The sequence below is a fragment of the Halictus rubicundus genome, chromosome 10 (assembly GCF_050948215.1).
Source record: "Halictus rubicundus isolate RS-2024b chromosome 10, iyHalRubi1_principal, whole genome shotgun sequence".
In the NCBI taxonomy this organism is placed as follows: Eukaryota; Metazoa; Arthropoda; class Insecta; order Hymenoptera; family Halictidae; genus Halictus; species Halictus rubicundus.
The window spans coordinates 8,979,904-9,003,648 of NC_135158.1; the positions used below are offsets into that span (position 1 = coordinate 8,979,904).

Consider the following 23,745-nt stretch of genomic DNA (forward strand, 5'->3'; position numbering starts at 1 on the left):
AAGATTAGTGTAAAGTATACAGAAAACTGTCGATTTAGATATATTCTTCTATAAAAAGTCAAACTAAATGAATATCACAATTTCTCGAATAAGATGACGCAAGATCAACGTCCAACGAATTTGCAAAAACAAAAGTCCGAGACTTTTTTGCTGCTCGCTGAATCGTCGCACTAAATCTCTTCTCGTTTAATATTAAAACTGTAGCTCGTATAATTTTTGTGACCCAGAATACGTCACTAAACGCTATAAAAATATTCCCCTCTTGAATATGCGCAGCCCGATTTTGACCTGCTTTTTAAATTTTGAATTTGTGTACGTTTGCTACACGGAGGAGAAAAACACACACATTTCAAACGTACACAACTACGCCATTTGCGTCGATTTGAAGAATTAATCCGCAGTATTTTCCATCACCGTGTTCATACCGAAATGGCTCTCGCATGAAACATTTACTATAAAGCACTACGCACTTTTATACATTTGATAAATGTTTCCTCTGACAGATAACTGTGTCGAACACACAACGTGTAAAACACACGTGGAAACATTTTCGCTGCAATCAAAAATCGCACAATTGCCGCTATGAAACAAGTCAAACGCACATCTAAAACCGTTTTTTACTCTCTATTCAACCGCTGGGACCGCGGCGAAGATAAAACACAACTTTGCAATTTAATTTCCGCAAAAATCCAAATTCGCGGGAAACAAAAATTCGAGTCATTCATACGGTTCGCAGTTGTGCAACCGGTTTAAAAATACGTTTCGCGATAAATTTCGGCAAAATTCCCAGGGATTAACCTTTCGAGCCGTGTCGCTCCACACGAAAAGTTACCGGAGCGGAGGCGAGAATCGCGGCGGAACCATACTTTCCTCTCTCGGTCTTGGGATTTCGCGGTGTTTCGCGCAACATTTTCAAACTTGCGGGAGCATATTCGTCCTCGGGAATCTGCTCGCAGCCGAAGCTGGCAAGCTTCTGGAACCGCGACAACGCATTCGCGAAAAGATTGCGAGCAGGGCCGCGTGTCGCCGCGGGACGCGGACGTCGAACGATTAATTGCTAAGACGTCGGACATTAATTACCCGTGCTGCGAGCATGCGTTCGCCTGCGCGACAATTAATTACGGATCTAGGCGAGGCTGGGCCGGCTAGCCGCGTCTCAAGACACACCGATGACCGGACCAGCGAACTTCGACACGGTAATGGATCGTAATGGATCGCTAGATCGGCGGAATGCTCGGAAAACAGGAATGTCAGCCGTGTTCCCGGGCGTTTGCCAAAAGTCCACAACGTCTTCTTAGAGGATCCAACAGTTTTGCACTCGGGAATGGAATTAATTTAGAGGCTCCCATTGGGGTATCAGCAAGATCTTTTCATTAATTAACAAAGATGTAATCATTGACTAGAAGTAGATTCTATTTATTCTCTACCTGCTAAAATTGTTAGACGCTTCTATTTGGCGCTTATCAATTGCGATCGGTGCACATACAAAAATTTTATTTTGCACAAACATTCTCTGTACAAAGCAATGCGAATAACTTAAAAATATCAGAAGAAGCGACGCGGTTTTGTTAAACATTTAATTTTTACTCGGAGCGCGAAACTGTGCAAGGAATAAAACCTATTCTTAGTTAGAACTCCAAACACATGCTGTATAGTGTTAGTAGAGCGAGTTGAGCTGTAGCTACGTATGATTAATTGGTCGCAATTAGACTCTGTATTTTACGTGCGTATAGCACACACGCTGCTGCGAGAAATGGGTCAAAAAGTATAGGCTGTGTTCATGAAATTTCGCATTCATTTTTCATGTAATAAAGTGGCCGGTTTTCGACGAAAATGGGAATTTCAAGGAAAAACATGTGCAGTCTAAAAACACTGTATCGGCTATCGATTGTTAATGTGCTTACAAAGAAAAAAAATAACAAATCAATCGCGGACATTGATTAACATTACCCCGAAGTAAAAAGAAAAATGTTTAGCAGCTGTAGTAAGTATTTTGTATACTAAAAGAAAAAGTTTTTAAAGTTCACACCAGTTTCTTACTACCTTCTCTATAATTCAGCAAAATCAAAATGAAACCTCGTTAACCTTTTCGCAGCTCAAGTCTGTAAACCCAGCTTTCCTCGTATTCATAAAAATCCATATCTCGAACGATCGAAATACAAAAACGAAATAAAATAATTTTGATTGTAAATAAAATTTATAAATTTCGCGAACGAAATTCGCCGATAGAAATCACTTGCGACAAGGAGCTATCGCATTAACACTAAACCTACCGAGCCTTAAAAGTTACCAATACATGTTGTCTTATAAAAATGATGGGATTGAATTTATTTGAATTTTCTGCAGTTCGTATCATAATGTACGCTGCACCAAATGCATCCATTTAACCATTTCCACGAAATCATTTTTATCATTTCAGTAGTTGTAAAATAAAAGATCTGGAACCGGTCATTTTGACCGCCGGTGTTAGGTTTAGTGTTAAGAAAGCGCCAAGCAGGAACAGATCCTTGTGTGTAATTCACGCGGAGCGATCAGCGTTGCAGCGGAAGCGCGTACGAGGCGATAAAGCTTTCGTCGGCGATGGTTCTTTTTCTCGAAAGCGGTGAACATCGTTTCGCTCGCGTATCCATGACCCGAGTCAATAATAAAACGGTTAGCCGCCGTGCCAAGAAGAAGATGTGCTCGTCGTTCACCATTTTATTTTATTCTCGACAGCGATTCGCTCTATCCCCCTCCCCTGTCTCTCTCTCTCGCAGAACTTTCTTATTTTCGCGACCGGAATAGAAGCATCCAATATAGCGTGATCAAAAAGAAACTTCCTTGTTTCGCAACAAAGTTACGAGGAACATGCTGAAGCAATTTGAACGTCTCTAGAGGCGACCTTTGCAATTTTCCAAAAATTTCCTTAATTTTGAGAAACCGCGGAGCCTCGCGAACACGGTTCCAATAAATTGTTTTAGACATTCGCAGCTCGATATTTGACAAACCTATGCACTGCGAATCCGGTTTCTTTTTTGTTACACCTTGTGCACCGCGCATTGAAATCACCGTTCCTCGATATTTGCTCCTGAAGCACTCTCTTTCTCCCTCTCTCTCGCCACTTAACTCGCAAATATTATCCGCGGGAACAGCCACGAAAAAGAGAAAGATAGAACACGATAGGGGGACCGGCGAGGGGGATGGAAAGAGACGCATTCTCATCCGGCCGGATGGTTTTATTGCGAGCAAAACCTCGGGCACGACAATGAAAGGCAAAGAACAAACCGTATAAAGCGGTCCGCCCCCGGAGAGCCGCAATTTTGCGTTTTGTTCCGCGTTTTGAGCCGACCTTTCATCAAACGGGATCCGGCGAGGGGGCAAGTTTGCCTTCCGGGTGGAGGTGGGTTCTCAGACTGCGTGAAAATGCGAACAAGACACAATACGAGGAACGGGAACGCACGCATCGTGTCTCGGATACACGATACGCTTCGCGACAAGTCGAACAGCGAGGGGACCGTTCCCAGCCATTGCTCAAATTGGCGAAAATATAGAACTTGAAGATTCAAGAACGAAAATCGCAATTATTATTGCACAAGAAATTGTTGTGTGCTGAGCTCTTTGTTCTGAAGCTATTGAAATGAGCTTGCTCGGATTTCTTGTTGCACAGTCATGTCTATTGCATTTGTCTTGTAGAGAATTATTAGTTCGATCGATTTTAAGATCATACAATTAAATCGTACTTCCGTTAAAAGCACGCATACACTCTCTCGCTTTTCACGAGGTAGTACATTTTGCTGGGTATTTCTAGCGTTGAACATTCTACTAACAGAGCTGCTACCATGAACGTGGCAATTACCTCGTATACTTCTATAAAAGTGTCCGAGTTCGCAGCTATACACATTACATAATCTATGTGGTATTTCCTTCGTTCGATGAGGGTGGCTTCGAGGCATCTGAGCCTGGGATTATAGTGCTTTCAGGGACATAAGCGAGGCTGTAGCTTGATGGAGAACTACGGCGAGGGGTCTACCATCATCTATCCAAATATTTCCCTATTCGATTAAATTCTTACGTGCTTGTGATCAGATTGCGTTCACGCTCTGACAGAAATTGATCAACAGAAATTGATCTAAGAAACTTACTTACTATTCCTGGTTAATTATGATCAAAACATTAAGATTAACCGAAATTAAGGTGTAAAACAAAAATATCTGACAATTTCGCGCCTACATTAGAGAGAAGCGTAACGGGGGGTGACGAAAATGAACTTGCCGCAACAGTGTATAAATCTTCAGCTTTATTTCACGGTTCTAAGACACCAGGCAGACTCGGCACCCCATAAAACTCGGACAGAAAACCTGGGAAAACATATCTTTGGAGAATGTTCAGCCCTAAATCAGGGGCCGAACGTTTCACGTGAAATTGTACGGAAAGTACTTATCAACAAGCAGCCGTCTCGCGGACAAATGACGTTGTGACGAAACGGAGCATGATGTGAAATCGTAAATATACTACGATGATCGCCGGGAAGGGTTGCGGCGCGAGTGGCATGCGGATCGACGAACGACTATGCTCGAATTTACAGCGACGATATACTTGGCGACGGGAGCCAAGAAGACACGCTCGCTCTGTCCTCCGCTTTGACAATCGTGATTTTTATTTTGGATTTCTCGTTGCTCGGTATTTTCGTCTTGGATTACCAGCCGAGAATAACCGGGTGTTAGCGGCCTCTTTGAATTTGGCAATTGATGGCTGCTGTGTATCAACGCGTCTGCGATCGATAACGTCGCCTCCTCTTGTCACGGTTCGACGAGCACCCGAGGAAATGGGAGGAACCGAGAAATAGACACGTCTGTTGCGCGAAGTGTAATTCTTCTTTGATCGCGGCTAAACGCCGGAGTATCAATCAGCCAGCTTGCGAAATTTATGCGAGCCTCGCGACACTCCCAACTCAACAAACTCCCGTGCGACGAAATATTGTTCAATATATTTTGTGCATTTACTGCAAAAATTAAAAACACTGCTCACACGCGATTTGTAAAATATCCCTCTTAATAGTTGAGACCGTTTTTGTCTGCATTAATGCTCCGCAGATCCCATATCAACGTTTTCAATAAACATTTCAGGGTACACAAATACGATCGGATTTACCTGCTTGCAAAGTACGTGAATCCTGTCGTTTTCTTTACTTTAACTATTCTCGGATTTGAGCATGTTCAAAATCCACGGAAATAATATTATCAGAGTGGCCGAAACTCGTGGATGCGCGCTAGAATGATAAATCAGTATTCCCGTGCAACGTTGTGCAACAGCAGTTCCTGATTTATATTTGCAATTTGTCTTCGACGTTAAATGGAATCGCGTTGGCTGGTTAACCACGTGCGCCATGTATCCTTACATAATTGTTGGACAATTGAAACGGTTTATAAGTACTCGCAAAACCACTAATTGTACTGCACTCTCATTGCACGGATGAATTAACATGGCGTACCGGAGACGTCGTAAAACTCTGTCGCTATATGACGAGCGACAAAGCAGTATTGCCTTCATTGGAAGTCACTAGTGAAATTAATTCACTGATAAAAATATACAACAAATAATTGACTCCAAAATGGTCTCCCTTTAATTTCTTTTTTTCGATCGATCTCCGAAACTTTGAATAACGCCGACAACAAACAATTCGATTTACTTTCCACGTCAGCTCAATGACTTGGCTTGTGCCTGAAAGTCCAATAATAACCGCGTCTCAAAAATTTTGGGAAAGCTGGTGGAAGCTCGAGCGGGAGTTCGCGTTTTCTAAAAATAAAATGCGATGTAAGGCATCAAAATTACTGCCGCTGTCGCGTTCGAAACGTCAGATTTCCTTCCCGGTGTTACAAGTGCGTAACGTGGCGCATCACAAGGAACAGGAACTCCTACACGAAAATACTTTACTCGAATGTGACATAAACGCGTCAACGGGAGACGTTAGTGGGCAGCAACTTCAACCCTCACCGGGTGACGCGACGATTGCATTACTCGAGACCCGAGAATCAACTATTTACATTGTAACAACATCGCGAAAGTCCGTCGACCCAATCAAAACAATAAGCGAATTTAACCGGGCACGCTGTACGCTGTTAACTATAATTGGAGCCTCGCTTCATTACCGAATTGGCACGAGACTCACGTTTTTTACCCTCGTACGCCTCCCAGAAATAATTATACGAAAAATCTTCCCATTAATAGAAATAGGTGTACAAAAACATGCCACCGTTATTTTCACCCTCTTTCGTATGTTTAATACGTTCAATCGTGTATTCATAATTTTATGCGTAAAAACACTATACATATTGTAACACGGTCAAAGAGAAACAATAAAAGATTTTACAGTATCCAGAATCAAAACGAGGAAGACGCCCTTATTTCCTCGACATTCACTTTTACGTATTTGTAAAGTAACCAATGAAGTTCGCGTGAAGATAATTTTAATGATACATAAACGATACAAAATCTTCAAAGTTTCGCTGCTTTAGGTACCGAAAGGTCGCGGACAAATGTGCCGCACGAGTTTCGAAAATGAACAGGTGGTTCTCGGCGGTATAGTCGAGAGCGAACGAACCAAGGAATCGGGTGTTAATCAATAAACAGAACTGGCAAGCCTCTTACCTTGCCCTGCATAATCAGGCGGATGGTTAGGGTGACCGAAGGGTCGTCGTTCAAGACCGGTTTGGAATCCATACCGTCCATAACGAAGTCACGAGTTCTGTGATTACGGTAAGGAGTTTTCTTCTCGAGATTTGCGGAGGGAAAGGGTGTGGAGGAGGATAAGGAGGACAGGGGAGAGGTTAGGCGAGTGACTTTGGCTGGAGGGGTCTCGGGGGACGTGCTTCTCAAACGCTCCCAGGTATGCTCAGTCCTTGCACTGCAATCAAAATGTTTACTCCATTATTAAATCATCGCCGGGATCCAGCGTGCACACGTACATCAAAAATATTTTCCTGCGATTTTAACCCGTTCTGCAATTCTCAGGCAAACCTTTACGTTCTTTATTCTTTTTTCTTTTTTAAATTAACCTGATGGAAAAATCTTGCTTCTGAACTGTTAAGTGGTCCTCCAACGTGGACAGGTTTCTGAATTAAATTGCCTCAATTGGTGCACAAGGGTTAAAATCCTGCACAAAAAAATGTTCTTTGAACAAGAAAAATAACATCACAAAACACCCATTAAATTGCTCTATTGATTTTCTTTCCCAATTCTTGATCGACGTGGATGCAGTATCGCCAGATCAAGACTTATTCCCCTACTCTAATTTCCCCCTTTCTACCGCGCTATTTCTCGCGTCACGTGAGAGAGAGAGAGAGAGAGAGAGAGAGAGAGAGAGAGAGCATATTTTTCCCCTCGATCAGTGCTCCCTCCCCTCATCGGGCGACACTGCATTGATCAAACGCAAAATGATCGATATTTCGTCGCTTTCGAGTGAACTACTCTTAAAAGGTTAACAGAATTTCACTCTATGTTCTTCGTCATCCAATATGGATCATTCGATGCCATTCCAGCGGCTAGTACGATAATCATCAGACATCTCGAATAATTGCCGACAGCCCAATGACAAACGAGGCCCGCGTCACCATCCACGAGGCTCAATAAACTATACTTCCTAGGAATCACGCGAGTCGCAAACGAACCGAGGATCGCGAGCGCCAACAATGCTGCCTTACGAGTATACTACGGTCGTTAGTATGATGCACGGAATTCCGGGAACCGTCAGAAGCGTGATACACGCGAGCTCGCCTAATGTCTATATGCAGTCGTCGAGGTATGCATTACTATCGACGTCGAGCGATTGTAAAGAAAATTCCGTTTCGGATCGATCGGCATTTTCAATGCGCACGTGTAACGGTCATTGTTGGTGTTCTAACGAACCGCTTCCTCATTAGGGGCCGAGCATGGAAGCCACTTAAATAGGACTTTCTATCACAAAGAAGCCGTGCCGAGAATTAAGCGACGAAGCTCGGAAAAGTCAGCTAAACGAAGTCTTTATGTGCAAACATTACGAACGCACTATTGCCGGTATAATACGATTATTTTCGACGCTCGCGAACATATCACGAAGCAAGAGAAACAAGCATTGTTCTCTTCCTTCGGAATTTTTTCAACTAGTCGCTCAATCATTAACGTTGCTTTAAAAATATTTTCCCGTACTGGCATCTTGCAAAGAAGTTTTGCAATTGCATTGGTCATGAAGAGTGCAACTGCGTCGATAGCCAATTGTGCGTCACGGTGGATGAAATAAAGTGGAAACAATTATTTAAATGACTTCCGTGAAGAAAATCTCAGCTTAATCCTTGCGAAAAACAAACTGAACACTTTTAACGCTTCGACACACAAATGAAAGTGTGAAGTTCAACGACAGGCGGATTTATGTGGCGTGATAAACATTTCCAATAGCGTGCTTCGAACAATAAAGTATGCAACTCGATTGGCACACGTGTTTTCATTAAATTGTGAACTACGTGACAATTTAAAATCATTTTCGGACAATAAAGAATTAATATACGTCTGAAACTATTGACACGCAGCTTCTTCATAAAATTGTGAAATATGTGACGCTGAAATTCGTCACGTTGAAGAAAAATTCGGTGTCTTTTCGGATACTGCAAAACATTTAATTTCTTTCCGTTCGTTGTAGAAAGACGTATTAAAAACCGTGACTGTATTTCTTCGAATTCAAATTGTCCGTATTGAATATTCATTTGCGAGATGAAGTAAATGCATAGAAAATGATAGAAATTCTTTTGAAGAACAGAATGCATTTTAGTTTGTAAACAATCAGTAAAAGTCGAGAAGAAATTAGAAGTCGAATTAATTTATGAATTTTCTAGTTCCTAGGACACTAGGGCCTTTTGTGCAGATAGTTTTAAAGGGTACGAGGGTTAAATTGCAGAAAATTGCAGAAAGTAAAACGAAACGGAATAATGGATTAATAGTTATTAAGGTAATAGGGCAGAGTTCACGGACGGTGTCGTATTAATAGGCTTCCGAGGACTCGTTTGTCGAGGAATTAAGACATTGCGAGGTGCACACGCGAATCTTCCCGAGCCTAACGCACAGGTAAAGGGATTCGGCGTGACGAAATGTTCGTCGTTCGAGGGAAACGGAGGTGTATAATACCCCCCGACTATGGCTTCGCTTGTTCAGTTTTCAGGTCAGGCGATAAATACCTAAAAGTGCAGCCAAACTGTCCCGGAGGGGGCACCAGGCTGCTCCGACGTTGCTTATTTTACTTTCATGCACCGAATGCAATTATTCCAACTCCTATAAGGTTCACCATCCAGCTCGATATCTCGGATCGTTTGGAAATAATGAAATAATTACTGGAATTGATCTGTTTCGGCTGCGAAATCGTAATCTCGCTATCAGTAGTTATCGTCACCGTGATGGAGATAGTTCGAGGACAAAGTTTTATTTGAATGTTTAACGATAACAGCTCGACCGAACAATAACACAAGTTTTGAAAGAATAAATAATACTCGCTAATATTTGCCCACCCGAGAGGCTTTTTCTAACTCGATGTTCACTGACGAGATTGTTTACATGACTGAATAAAAGCTGGATAAGATTGTGCTCTCGAGTCAAACGATTAATTGAAATAAACAGTTCGTTAAATAGGCCAACTGTTGCAGTATTTTAAATGGAATGTACAATAAAGTAAATTTTCTACAAATATTTATCCCAGACATAAGGGGGGGTTCTAGAAAAAGTGTACAGCACGTCATAAAATATATTTGAAAAGAACTATTCGGTGAAATTATTCCGTCAAGCGACACGAATTCGGTGCACAACACGTTTTGATAAACATGAGCTCGTATACATAAAAATTGTAGGCGTGTTTATGCAAAAAGGTAATGGTCGCGTCGATAACAGAGTGCAGGTGACCTATTTTAGCTCGCGAGGCACGTAACGTGACATTCTCAAACGCAGTTGTTTATTTGTCAAACGGCGAAGCAGGAGCTTCGCGGGGAACGTCGATGCACTACACATCTTTCGAACGTTAACCTATTTTTATACGGCCCGATATTTTTCATTCACTTTGGCAATTCATGTGAAACGCCGTGTTCTACGAAATCGCGCGGCCAACAGCTTGCAATCTCCATTGTTTTTGCATGCGTTTCAATTAAAACAACTTCGGTGTTTCAATTCCCTGCTGTCCAGGCTTTCGCTCGAGTAAATCCCTCTAAATTCCCTGTTGTCGGGGGAACCAAGACGCTAAGATTCTGAATTCATTATTTGTTTTAACAGAGATGCCGTGCTCAGCGGTTTAGAGACGTTCTGAAATGAGAGTTGCAAGTTTCAAAAATATATTAGCTTATTATAAAAATTGTCTACTTCAATCACAACGAACAGGAATTAAACAGAAATTTCTGTCTTAACAACACTTGCCTCATGATTTATTTGCAGTGATTAGAACTTCCCTGTTCATAGTTTCCTGTAAAATTCATGTCTACTGTATGCTAACTGGTGTCTATTCAGCTAAATATCAATGAAAGAAAGGTAGACCTTTATTTTCGCGTTAAAAATCACGCCACGAGTTTAATTCGCTGTTGCAAGACAAGTGATTAACAAGTTGAAAAGAGTGCGGCAGTATCTTTCAAAACTTGATGAGAATTTTCCTTGTACACGTAACAGCTCAATCATCGCGCATTACTACAAAACCGTTCGGTTTTAGAAAGTACATCGCGAATATTGCTTTAGAATAAAAAGAAACTTAATCATTTTGATTTATGGAGGCAGCCTTGACTGCACGCAGATGCGTTTGCTTCCGTGATTGTAACGAGGTTTCCGCTCCGAATGAGTTAGCTCCAGCTGTAAGACTGCAGAACTAAAAGTGAGTATTTTACTTTCTAAAAATAACAAGACTATTTATTCGACTGTAGCTTTATAAAAATAACGAGACTGCATACTCGATTGGTAACGTTTGACACAATAACGTTTTGAGATACAGGCTTTTGATCCACGTTTGATCCGCTTTTGATTGCGAATAAAATTATAAAATTTTCGTGTTCCGTTCTATGGGAACGCAACTTCATTATGAAGCGCGTGCTCGTTGAAGAGAAGAATGTGTGGCTACGCCCCTTTCTCAATTCCCTACTGATAAAATTGGAGTTATAGTAGTTGTGTAAGAGGTAGCTTTGTTAACATACAAGCTTTGTGTGATTCGATAAAAATCGCGACAATACCTTCACGATCTCGATAATCTGAAAATGAAGAATTTGGGACCCCGTAGTTCTAGTGGTGATACAGTGAAATTTTTAAATCAGTAATTTTTCAAAAATTACGGTGCTCCTTTCTATGGGACATTCTCCTCCCGAATGAGCACGCGCTTCATAAACGGTATCCCATTTCAGGCAGATCGGAGGAAGGGGGTACTCTCGTCGGTTGCTACGCCCCTTTCTCAATGGCCCCCTCGTGCCCCCACCGCTAAAAGTGCACCGGATAGGTTTCTTGCTCTGTCCGATGCATCGGTCGTTCTCTCACTCGACTTGCACGTCTGGCTGCGTGTCGCACACGTAGCGACAGACACTTTGTTTCAACAAAGACACCGGTCGCATGCTCTGCATACCGCATTATCAGACAGAGGCGTTATCTCGGTCGGATTTTTCCTGCCCCGAGCCGGTATACATATCGATCCCGATGGTATCTGCACTTTTAACGGTCGCTGGATTTTCGCGCAATAATGCACCGAACGTAACGTTCCGCGATATCCGCACGCGAAACGTTCTGGCTGCGCGGAAAGAGCATCGGGAATGGAAAAAATGTTCGCTTAAACGGGAATCGTAATTTTTGAAAAATTAACCAGCCGCCTCTACGACCCCTTTCAATTGCAAATCGCGTTCTATAGCATATTCACGGTGGTTAGAATCGTGAAATGTCGAAAAATGCCGGGAATTATTCACCGTAATCGGTTACTTTAGATGATAACGGTATGTGCAGTACTGTAATAGTTTAATGGAACGATGAATCTGGCGCAATGAATTTAATTTGCTCCAACTACATACAGGGTCAGTAACGCAATTGGGATCGACTCTCTCTCTCTCTCTCCCTTTCTCTCTCCCGTTTGATTGAAGAGGAAAGAGACATAAAAGCGGAAGTTTTTCAAACGGTCCATTTTTCTTTCAAACGGAACACCATATCCTTCTCTATTATTTATTCTTCTGTTAAAAATGACTTCTAAAAGATATGCTTTCAAATTTTAATTGTCCTTTGAATAAAGCATGTTCTACAGAAGATTTCAGATTAGAGTATTTTAAAAATTTGTTGAATGCCTCGGGACAATTGATCCACGTCGCCATGCATTTGTTAGATGCATTTCCGGGGAAGGGAAGCTACTAAATACGAAATGTCTCGTTTACGAGTTTTTCCTGCCTCTAACTAGACGAGATATTAACCTGTCCCAATTGTGTGACCCTCTACGTGTAGGGTGAGGCACCTAAATGGGAACACCTAAATAATGTCCGTTATTCGTGATCGCAGAGAAAGACCCCTAAAACTTGTCCCACTTTTAGAAACACGTACGACTATTCAGAACGAATCGTTCGTTGGTCATTGCTTTTGTTATAACCGTGTTTATAGACTATTGATCGATGTTTTCAATCGAAATGTATAATTCAGCCTGTTATATTGCGAAAAACAGAGATATATAATATGTATATTAACTGATTTTTGCTAGAAGTGCATAAAATCCGCGCTCTATTCATAACGACAAATTTCTATGGTGTACAATGTTGGATACTCAGAGTTTATTGAAGATGATCATACCACAACTTTTCAACGAAGAGAGCTATTCTAGTACGCCAATAAATAACGGAAATACTTATCCATTGTCCCTATTTACGCTATCCTACTCTGCGTAACCACAGACGACAGATAATTCAAATTTTAAAGAACTCTAAATCGCAACAATTGAAGGAAGCATTAGGTGTTCCGGTTAGTTTTGTGGGCTCCCTACAGATGACTGTAACTATAAATCTAGTTGAGGTATTTGAACAGTTGGCGCGTCATTTCGAACTTGGTAACTTTTCGAAATATTGATATTTTCGAAATCGGCTTCGAGAAGGACTAACTAAAACGCTATTTTATTTTTTTGAATTTCAAGCAAATGGAACAGCTGGAAACGTGTCAGGCAATAGGACACTTCTTTTTACATGCTCCCCCCTCCACCTTCAGGGAACTGTAACTCCTACAATTGTAAGTATTTTAACTTCAAATAATTACCTTGTATAGTCAAAATAATGGAGAACATGTCAAAATCTCAATACCAAACAGTAGCCGATTTCTTTACAAAAATTGTCGAAACAAGACCAACTGCTAGATTGAACCTTCGAATGAGCCCTTCTCCAGCGAAAAATATTCTCATATAAGGACGAAAAGTCGAGGCGCGTAAAACTATTTTTCTCCCATTTTTGTCGGTAATGTGGTCACTCTACCTTATCGCGAATCTACGAAGACCGTGCCCTTGATAAACGTGTCTATCTTGGAAAAAGAAATCCCTCAAAACCAACCGAGGAGGATCTAAAAAAACATCGCCACGAATCACATCGCTACATAGTGTCGGGTCGCGTGGTTATTTCGCGCACACAGGAAGCAGAAAATTCGCGCGACGCCGCGAGATGGCGCTGGCGCTTGCGCGTTTGCACACAATAAGCGCGGGCAACGTGGATCGGATCCATGTATTGTTCGCTGGTATGTACATAACCGCGAATATTGACGCGGGAACGCGAGAGAAACATAGAACGGCAGCCCGATTGTTCTCGTTCGTCAATAAAACTGCATTTACATTCGATCGGCCGCGAGACACGCGCAGAAATGAAAATCGCCGTTCAAGCCCGTGTTTTGCCCCGAAACCGAATCGCGTTCTTAATGAAACATTATGAAGCACCCCCGGTGGTCACCGATCGTTAATTCCGACGCGCGCAATCTCAATAATCCGAGACAATGCTCCCTGACAAACACTGTCACGGTTCACCGGGCCGGGCAACGTAAACACAACAACTTTCATCGGCTGTTGTTGTCCACGAGGAGCGCCGGCCGCTAATTATCGGAGCATCGGCGTCGTCGCGCGGAATATCTGAATTTCAAATTGAAAAGCTCTGTTAACGCGAGCGCACGCACTATATTTAGCCTTGCCCTGTCTTTCTAATCGACCATGCGCGTCTATACCGGCGACTGTGACCGTTTCGCTCCGCTGCTGTCCCCGCAATGCAATTGCACCGTGGAATTTAGTGCAATCCGCGTTCCGTTATACCTGCGCGTGCACACGCCGACTTAACGACGCCAACGGTCGAATCGTTTAAACCGTTCCCGATCCTCACCGTCCTACCCTCCCCCGCGTCTCTTCACCTAGCCCTCTCCCCTCCCTTCTCATCCCCCTAGCTGCAAAATCATGCGCTTTTTTTCGGTGTGTGTAACGCGCGACGCGGGTCGTTGCACCAGACATTGCGTAATGTTAACGGACGACCCCGACTAATTCGAGCAATCACGACCCGTCGGTAATCCGCGCGATCCGGTGCGCGGATTTGCTCGTCGAGTATTGGTAGTCTAGAAACACCGGGGTTCGTGATCGAGAAAAATCAAAGGACAAAGCCGACGCCGATACCGCTGCTATCGGTGGTAAACGGTATACGCTCGTGTAAAATTTCCTCTTTCACCGACACGCACACAGCTCGTTCCCACCGCGAGAACGTACGCACACGTACGTCGTGTCTCTTTATGTAACCCAGAAAACCGGCTTTTCCATAAATGCAACTGGCCGACGAGTTTCACGACGCGATAGTTATTCCGCTTGCACACGCGCTGCCAGACAGGGCTGCGGAGTCGGAGTCGAAGTTTGGACGAAAATATGCTGACTCCGACAACATAATCGATTTTACTAAAATCGAAAATGTACTCGAGATAATTGAAAGTTGTAGTACAATTACTTGTATAATAAAGTTAGTAGATTTGTATAGAAAATGTAAATATCGAACATTCACTGTTCTGCTTTTCGCATTAGAGAGAGAGAGAACCGTGAAATTTTTAGAGGTACTGTGGAGAAGTAATCAATTTTGGGAAATACTCTATAATACACCGGAGTCGGAAATTTTGATTCCACAGACCTGCTGCCAGACGACTATCATCTGGAGACTGTGCACGATGATCGTCCCAAAAAATGAAAAATGTTCGGTTACCGTTGGTAAACAATTTGAACGTGTTCGAACGCGGACACGGGACGCACGTTGCAGAGACGTACATCGCCGGATGTAGTCTGCATTGTGAACGCCGCCGGTGGTAGGATCGTTCGGTTTCGGGCTGAAAAGCATGCGGCGAAAAGCAGCATTGTTTCGGAGACAGTAGCACGGGAGGGGGGAGGGTACGCAAATACAAAAGTCGACGACCAGAAGCGGTACAGTCTCGGGAGAAAACTAATCGCTAGAAACACGGCCTGTCTCGGTCGCACGCTCGACGGGGCCAGTCGTTCTCTCTTTCTCTCCAACTCTATATATATATGTGTATCTCTCGCATTGGTATCTCTTCTTCTCTCCCTCGCACGTTAATATCCGAGGTAGGAGGGGAAAAGAACCGATCGTTCGATTTGCCAGCATCAGCTTTCCTATCTTCCTTCGTTGCTGGTCGTTTGTATTCCGTGTCCGTTTGAATTACGCAGCCGAACGTATTGTACCGTCGAAACGCGAGACAGGATGGAACGCAGAGGCGACACGCGGCAACGAAAACACTGGTTCACTTGCCACTGTACCGACCGCGAACCGATAAGATTAGTCGAAGTATTATTATTATTACGGACGTATAAATAAAGATTTCGTCGTATCTACACGTTGCGAGTATCACCAGAAACGGTGTGAACGGCGTGGTAGGTAGCGTTCGCGAATTCATTTCGAAGAGCTCGACATTGACGGCGGCGTCACACCACGCTGCAAACCGTGTCTCCCTCCCGGCACCGTGTGCATACGTACATATTTTTCCCCGATGTGCACACCTTGCACACGGGAACGCAACACTCGCGATCCAAGCTCGGGAACGACGATCAGAGTGCACGAGTTGGTTGGCGCGCGTTCGAACACATAATCGTTGGTAGAATTCGGGAAAATTGAACGAACGGTAATAACGCCGGCGCGGCGTGTGCGCTATAGTGGCGCACCATCGTTGTTCCCGTCGTCGCGAGGCGTCCCGAAGGGACGAGGTTCGCATTTTAATGGGGCGCGGCCGTATGAGAATATTCTTAATTACCTAAATGCACTCCTTAATCATCGGGGATAGATCTGGCTCGCTTCATCGACGCACACTACACTCGATCCACGGAAACGGGGGGAAAGGAAGAAAAACACTACACTCTACGCGACACTGGAAAACTGCACCACCTCGGCGGAACGCGAACGAGTCTAGCTCGTTCTCTCTTACGTCCGGTCTCGCTCTATTCCGTCGATGCGCGGCGCTGTGCGCGCCGCTGATGCGTGTTCGCCGTGCGACGCTACCGCCCTCTCGCGATACCTCGCGATATCTCGATCAACCGGCGCACGCCATTGGCCGACCAATGGCGGACATGCTTTACCGCTCTACTGCCGAACGCGCGCCAACTTTGAACGCTCTCTTCGACCACCGGTAACCCAATTCACATTCTACGGCTTGAAAATAATCGAAATCGATTCGTATTGATCTCTCGATGTAAACTAACAATTAATTGACGGTTCTTAGTCATTTTGTTGTGAGAAAAATCGTTTGTTAGGCATGAAGTTACAAAATTTAAACGAGCATGTTCAATGATTGAATATTTTTAAAATGGTGATATTCAATTCTTGAATATATTTAAAATGAATATACACTGAATACATGAATATGCTTAACACTAGGTTTACGGAGCATTAAAAGCGAGGATTTTACATTACTTTATAAAAATAAGAGGAATGTGGCTAACCAAGTTTTCAGCCATTTTTTAAATAATGTATACCAAAGGAAATAAGTTTGTTGAGTAATTCCACGTAGTTTTAGAGAATTTAAGTAGGTGAAAGTCCGAAAATGAATTTATTTAGAATGAACTTATCCAAGTGCACTAGTTCATATAAAACGTGCCCCAACTTTCGAATTCCAATTTCACGCTGTAAATAAACAATGTTTAAAAAACAGACAGGAAAAAATTGGCTTCCATAGTTCGAACGCAGCGTGTTGCGCGACATACATAAATAAAATTATCGGAACCGTTCGATCTGGTTTCGAACGGCATCGCTCACGAGCGAAAAGGTTAAGCGGAAAACAATATTCATCAGATTATGACGTTGGAATGATAACGACGCGGATGATTCTAATTGCTATGTATTTGGTAATATTCCCCGCCCTGCACGATTTACAGTGAAAAACAAATCAAGTTACCGTGCGTGCCGTCTGTTTGTTTAACATAACATCCGTTCGTACAAATAAACATTCGAATATGCAAATGCTCATTTCGCACGCAACGGTATTTACAAACAAACCGTTTTAACGACGCCGGGCGCGTTATTGAAAATTGCTTCTCTATAGCGTTAATTTCAGCCGAACGCTGTCGAACAACAACAACGTAATCCCGGGGACCACGTTTTGGAAATCAACGTCTACGATATAATCGTCGCGGTGCCCTCCATGATGATCATTTGTAAATCGCATCTGGAGTAATCACCGGCAATCGGTCGGCCGGTTAAAACCGTTTCGCCAAATTATGAGCCACCACTAATCACACCGCAACCGGGTGACTGTAACGTTGGTGACTGATTTTCCGATTTAAACTGGTCGTGTTTCCCTGCCCCGATCCGGACCATAGTCATTCAACTTTCCTCTGTCAGTCGAAGGACAAGTCAGCGGCGACTGAAACGAGCCCAGTCCTGTGTAAAAGTGAACGTTGCCGTGTCAAAACTTGATAATAAAAGGTAGAACGAAGCAGCTAAACAAAAGGCACCCGTTTCTGGATCAATGAGCATGCTTGCAACTAACGGACGAGCATTCTGCACGCCACCGAGAGAGATACAGACCCGATAATTACCATTTTAATGAAACCTGATTTTATTATGCCTCGAAATGTAGGCAGCACGTTCTACCAGCAATATTTTAAACCGTTGTTGAAACGCAACAGATTTATTGTTCGCGCGAATTTAAATCGAAACGAGTTGATTAGCGAATTAATGTAAGCAATTCCCTCTAATTGAATTACATTCTCGATCCTACTACACTGAAGTTTATAAATACAAATTAATTCGATTTCAATTTGATGCGTCTGATACTTTGTTAACAGCAATGCGCATATACTGAGGAAACAATAAATATTGTTTTCAGTGTGACATTCAGTTACAAACATTTAACTTCCGGCAATGGTATAAAAGGTGTAAATCATTTGCGTTTAAAGCCCCAATTACAAGCAAGAGTTCTGTAATTGTGCTGTTCGGTTTAACAATCCCCTCCGATTTTTCTCGATTACCTCATTTATCGGGTAAAAAGGCCGGAATAAGTGTGCATGGTACATCAACGTCTCCGGCCGCCATACTGAAATTGCAAGCTCTCGCAGCCACTTCAGTTGGAAAATTGATATTTTACGATACTATTCATGTTATAATAGGCACATAAAGATTTGAGAATAATTATGCGAAATGAATGATCAATTCACCTAATATTCCAACGAAACCGGGTCGAACCACTGTCGATTATCACCAGGTCGTTGAACAACGATAAATTCGATGCTTCTTTCTCCCGTTTGACGTACAGTGACACACATTCTTGTGCAGCAGCAGCAACACGGCTCGTAATTTCAGGCGTACGGCCCTGCTGTTCGCCGTGAACGCTCGTTCGCATAAACAGCCGGGTTTGAAGCGAGGCGTACGAAAACGCAGGTATTAAATACGCGATTAATTAAATGTTACATGTCGTCCTTGCGCCGGGCAGGCTCCCTCGGACGCGTTGCCCATTTGGTTCATTACCGTGCTCCCGCGCCTCGAGATGTTGTTTGTAGAACATCCTTAAATGTAGCCACGACTTCCCCTTACGACGCGTCCCGGAAAGGCCATTATGACGACAATGGCTTGCCATGGGTAATAGCGCGACCAGGAATTTAATTATCATTTTAGGCGGTGCGGAAAGCAATTATCGGAAATTCAGTTTGCAATGGCCAATGGAACCTCGATCCAGACTAACGGGGACCACTACTACTTCTGTACACCTGCGAAAGACCGAGCTCATTAGGAAGCACTTTTCTCGACGATTATGCTGGTACTCTAAGTGGTGCACTTTGGGCACGCGTACACCGTGCACACCAGCCCGGCGACGGTTCGATAAATATGAAATTGCGGACGGTGATTGTGAATAATATTTCCGCCGTGCTGTGTCGATCACTTCGCGCATCGTTTGTCCGGAAATTCGAATCAATTTTCGACATCCTGCTCCGGCAAACTCCATTCTTTTTTCCCCGAGTGAAATTTTCAGAAGACCCAAGCTAACTTCGTAAGTGTAAGCTAATCAAACTTCATCCTCAGTGTCACAGCTAGAAATAATTTGAATTTCAAGAGAAATAAATGTTCAAGTAGCCGTAAAGTTCGAGCAACAACTTTTATTTTCCAGATAGACCCGCAGTCCGGTGTTTCAGATTTATTAGAAAATTTGACCACAGTTTTCTTCGAGTTTACCAGCTCGGACCGACAATTACACTTAGAATAAATAATTAACAAAAACCACTTCACTGAGCCTTGAATACTAATGACCATACGACCATCCAAGAGGTTATATGTTGACAAGGCTGCGCATACATTTCCAACGCGCGTATCGAGGTCTAAGATCGTTTGAATGTCGTTGCAACACGAGTCGTTGAATTCGTCTTTGTTCTATCTGCAAGAGACAGATGAGAAACATTTAAGTCTGCCTGGAAAATCAGTGGTCCTATGTAAAAAGCTGTTATTCAACGGTTTCTCTATCTCTCTCTTTCTCTCTCATGAAAGAGAAAAAAAAACGATTCAGCAATTCATATTATGCGCGATAAAGTAATCATTCAATGGCGGTTGCTTCGTTTCGCAGGCGTATTCCTTGGCAATAATGACGGGCGCAATAATTCATTTACTTTGCCAGACGATGCATTCAGGTTAAGGGTGTATTCAACGTTCTTTGGTAATTTCGACCCATTGAATGCGAACGGAACGTCGATTTAACGAGAGGATCTAGAATACCTGGTTATGCGATCCTGAAAATATCAATTTCTCCCGTAAAAAGATAGAAATTCGGTGTTCCTTTCTGGGAAAAGAATTCCTCGAGACGGACGAGAGCAATTCCCCTGGACGCAGCGGAGGAGTTTCTGAAAAATTTCGGGACATTCCGACGACAGAAGGAATTACTTTTTAAAACGTAAAACGAGTTTATCTTGGCCAAATGCTATTGTCAGTCGCTATTTTCATCGCGAATTTTAAGCGGACTTTCGCGGGAATCTTTATTAAAAAAATTCCTTTAACTCACAATTTGAACCACAAATTCGGACCAAATAATATTAACCCTTAGCACTCGAACGTGAGGCACCACTAAAAATTGCTGTATCATTATCCAAAATATTTTCTAAATTATTAAATTTGTTTGTATTTAATAAATTCCTAAACATTTCAGTATTGTAGGAATAAATTGCACCATTTCCGTATGTATAACATGAAAAATATATATGTAGAGGGGAAATATTCTAGGTCGGAAGAAATGTTTCGTTTCGGGATTAAAATAGCTTCGAGTGCAAGAGTTACCTATTAATCTAAGAGGTTGCTAATGAATTGGATCCGTCACTCGTGTGAGTGCTAAATAATGGAAAAAATCAAATTAATTAATCCCGTACATCCTGAATTATGTCCCTTTTTCAATCGAGGCATGAACACAAGTATATTCCGGTGAAATCAAATGAATTTTCTGGAACATCCGAAGATATTTGGTAACAGGATTTTAATGGAAAGTGATTCGTCGAAGTACCTCCAGGGCATAACGGATTAAGGTCTCGGGAAACGGTGGGTAGGTGAGGCAGCGATACAAATCTCGCTCGAACAGAAATATTTAATGTCCTTCATCCTAGCGACAGGTTTTTCGAGCGATCTCGCACATGAACGGGAAATACAACAAGCGATATTCGATGTGTATTCCCGGTGGCTTCGGTGCCGAACAGTTTTCCGTGCGACGGAGAACATCCCGGGAATTGTGTCACAGCCAAGAGCATAGATATCCCGCGTTCTAACCACTCAGAAAATATTATACGTTTCCTCGATCTACCATATTGCGATTGCCGCGCGCGCGCGCGCTCCGTATCCTGCCGCTTCGATTTCAACAGGCCAATGTGTGTTACTCGAAACGGTACAACTGTCCGCAATTTTTCAGAGTGCACTGCCACGGCAAATACATGCCAGAGGATCGTCTTTGAACTTCGTCGTATTACGGTTCCCGGTTCACAATTTCCTGCTCCTAAGCTCCTTCCGATCCTGCCAGCTGATAATATCGAGTCGTAATGACGTTGCCGGACTTACAAACGCGGTGTTACGACAACTTCTCAATGGAAAATCACATGCTTTATACATACCATGTATCCTAATCAGATTGCGATACTAGTTCCAAAGTCTGGTTGAACTTTACGCTGATAACCGAAATTTTCTGCGATACACAACGATACACAACGTTTTAATGCGCATCTCTGTGGCATCAAATGTAAATGAATTTGCGATCATGGAAGAATATGCAAAATCTACAAAGGTATCAAAGATACGAAAATAAATTGAAAGTGGACAACCAGGTGCCCGGTTATTGACAAAAAGGTAACCTTGTCCTGAAAGTATTATAGCTCAAATTAGGTGTTGGAATAATTCCTCTAAGATTGACGTTTTCAAGTTTAAGAAAGTAATGTCACAAAAATGGCATACCGGTGACAATTTATTTGTATTATTAGCAGAAATAAAGTGACGTTGGAACCACCCATTTGCATGAAATATGCCTCTTCTGGATGCTATTGTTTTCCAGAAAAGCAGCACCGTTGGGGAGAGAACGCTCAGTTTTCGTGGATCTACTTTAAACCTCAGCCAACTCTGACCGCGCGCAGTGGTATGTTGAAAGAATGCTAATCCGTGGGTTTAAACTTGATTCAGACCTCGGCAGCAAGCCGCAAAATTATTGTCTACTATTTCATCCCTTTCGCTTCTCCACACGACGCCGAGCAATGGACAAATATCTGGAAGCTTCTCTGGCCAAATGCTGCTGTGTTGAAATTATTATAAAGTGATACTGAATTATTCATACGTTATTATACAATTTCTTGGGGTAGCATTCAATTGATGACATTTTAAGATCCACCAAAAGAGTCATTTAAAAAAGAAACTGCCGGGAATTTGTCACTTTTACCGTGGCTTCGGTAAATCAATTTTTTAAATTTACACATTTCTCGTGAAACTTCCTTGGGACCTTTAACCCTTAACGCTCCAAGTGTGCCTCTCAGGCACCACCGATGTGCGACCGATTAATATGAATATTGTAATCAAAATTATATTACTTCTGAGATGAATAAAGATTGTTTTGAATGACTTTAATATTATTATTTACACGTCATTGTAGCATTTAAAATCCGACTTGCAGGTCGAAGTATGATGAGAATAAGTTGGAGTTGCCGGTATATTCACAATTAAATGTTGGAGCGTTAAGGGTTAATCTTTTAGCTATGAAGCTCGACTTTTTAAATGGAATGCAACACCTCATCCGTTCACTTCAATATTTTATACGCAGCGGGTTAATTTGTTTCGAACGGTTAATTGATGAAATTTTTGCGACGCAGCCTCGAAGCAAGTCAGGATTGTGAGGTCGCGTCTCAGAAGCCAGAAATGGAGGTCGACCTCGGTCGTTTCTTGTTCGTCGCCGCCTTCATTTCCTTCTCGAACGCAGACGTCTCGGGATCGAGCCACGCAAACAAATGCGAAACGGTACGCGGTGCGATTCGACGTCCGATGAAAACCACCACACAGGCGAAAAGTCAACCCCTATGGAGACGGAGGGGCGGCTGGCTGGGTGTTCTCAGCCGAGAAATCCGCCGGAGAACGTTAGGGTTGACGGAAATGAGAGCGACGCGACGTCTACGGCCGCGACAAGATTTTGACCCGGATAGAAGCCAGTCAGGGGAATCCCCGTGGCTCGATATCCCGGGGGAAAAATGGTTGGATAGGTGGGGGGGGGGGGACGCTATGGGGATAAGCCGTACAGTTATTGGAGCTCTACGAGCGGTTATTGAAATGACTCTTTGCCCGACCGTCTACCACCCACCGGACGCGTGAATATGCTACCATTCGAGCAAACGGGTGCGTATTTCTTGGTGTCAGAAAATGGCTGAATGCTCGCCTCTGAAAAACCTTCCCTCGAATCAGACCAGAATGATCTCCGCGGGACGATCCGAACCACGAATTTTATTCAAAAGAACCGATTTCTCGTGGAAAATTGTTCATCCTGTTCCGATGGCGTAAGTTACGTTCATTCTTGAATTAATCACGGACAAATACTCTGCTTTAGGTTGTTACAAATTATTCTAACTATTGAATGGCAGCACTTGAGTCCCTCTCGACAAATGTTCCATCTAGATTTGAATTTTTCATCAGCCACTTTAAATTGCTGTTGGGCTGATGCATAAATCATGTCGTTTATATTTCGAGCAGAATTTTCTCGCGAAGTTTAAATTTTATTCTACATAAATTTTATATTATTTCCAAATATTTGCTTGCCTTCTTTCAAACG

At 42.9% G+C, this 23,745-nt stretch overlaps 1 protein-coding gene across 7 annotated transcripts in view; it reads right to left on the reverse strand.

The window, feature by feature from the left end:
• Mub (poly(rC)-binding protein mub) overlaps positions 1-23,745 on the reverse strand; it is a 237,973-nt gene that overhangs the window by 70,543 nt on the left and 143,685 nt on the right. For 4 of the 7 annotated variants that reach the window (XR_013082880.1, XR_013082879.1, XM_076794402.1 and 1 more), the window contains exons 1-2: positions 16,243-16,443; positions 6,628-6,883 (exon numbers count right to left, since the gene is read on the reverse strand). Coding sequence is in view for 5 of the 7 variants with exons in the window: in XM_076794402.1 (XP_076650517.1) it covers positions 6,628-6,708 (81 nt within the window). In the remaining 2 variants the exon portion in view is untranslated. Of the gene's footprint in view, positions 1-6,627; positions 6,884-16,242; positions 16,444-23,745 lie in introns of those variants that run through there. The other 3 variants (XM_076794400.1, XM_076794398.1, XM_076794401.1) reach the window with 2 other exon arrangements.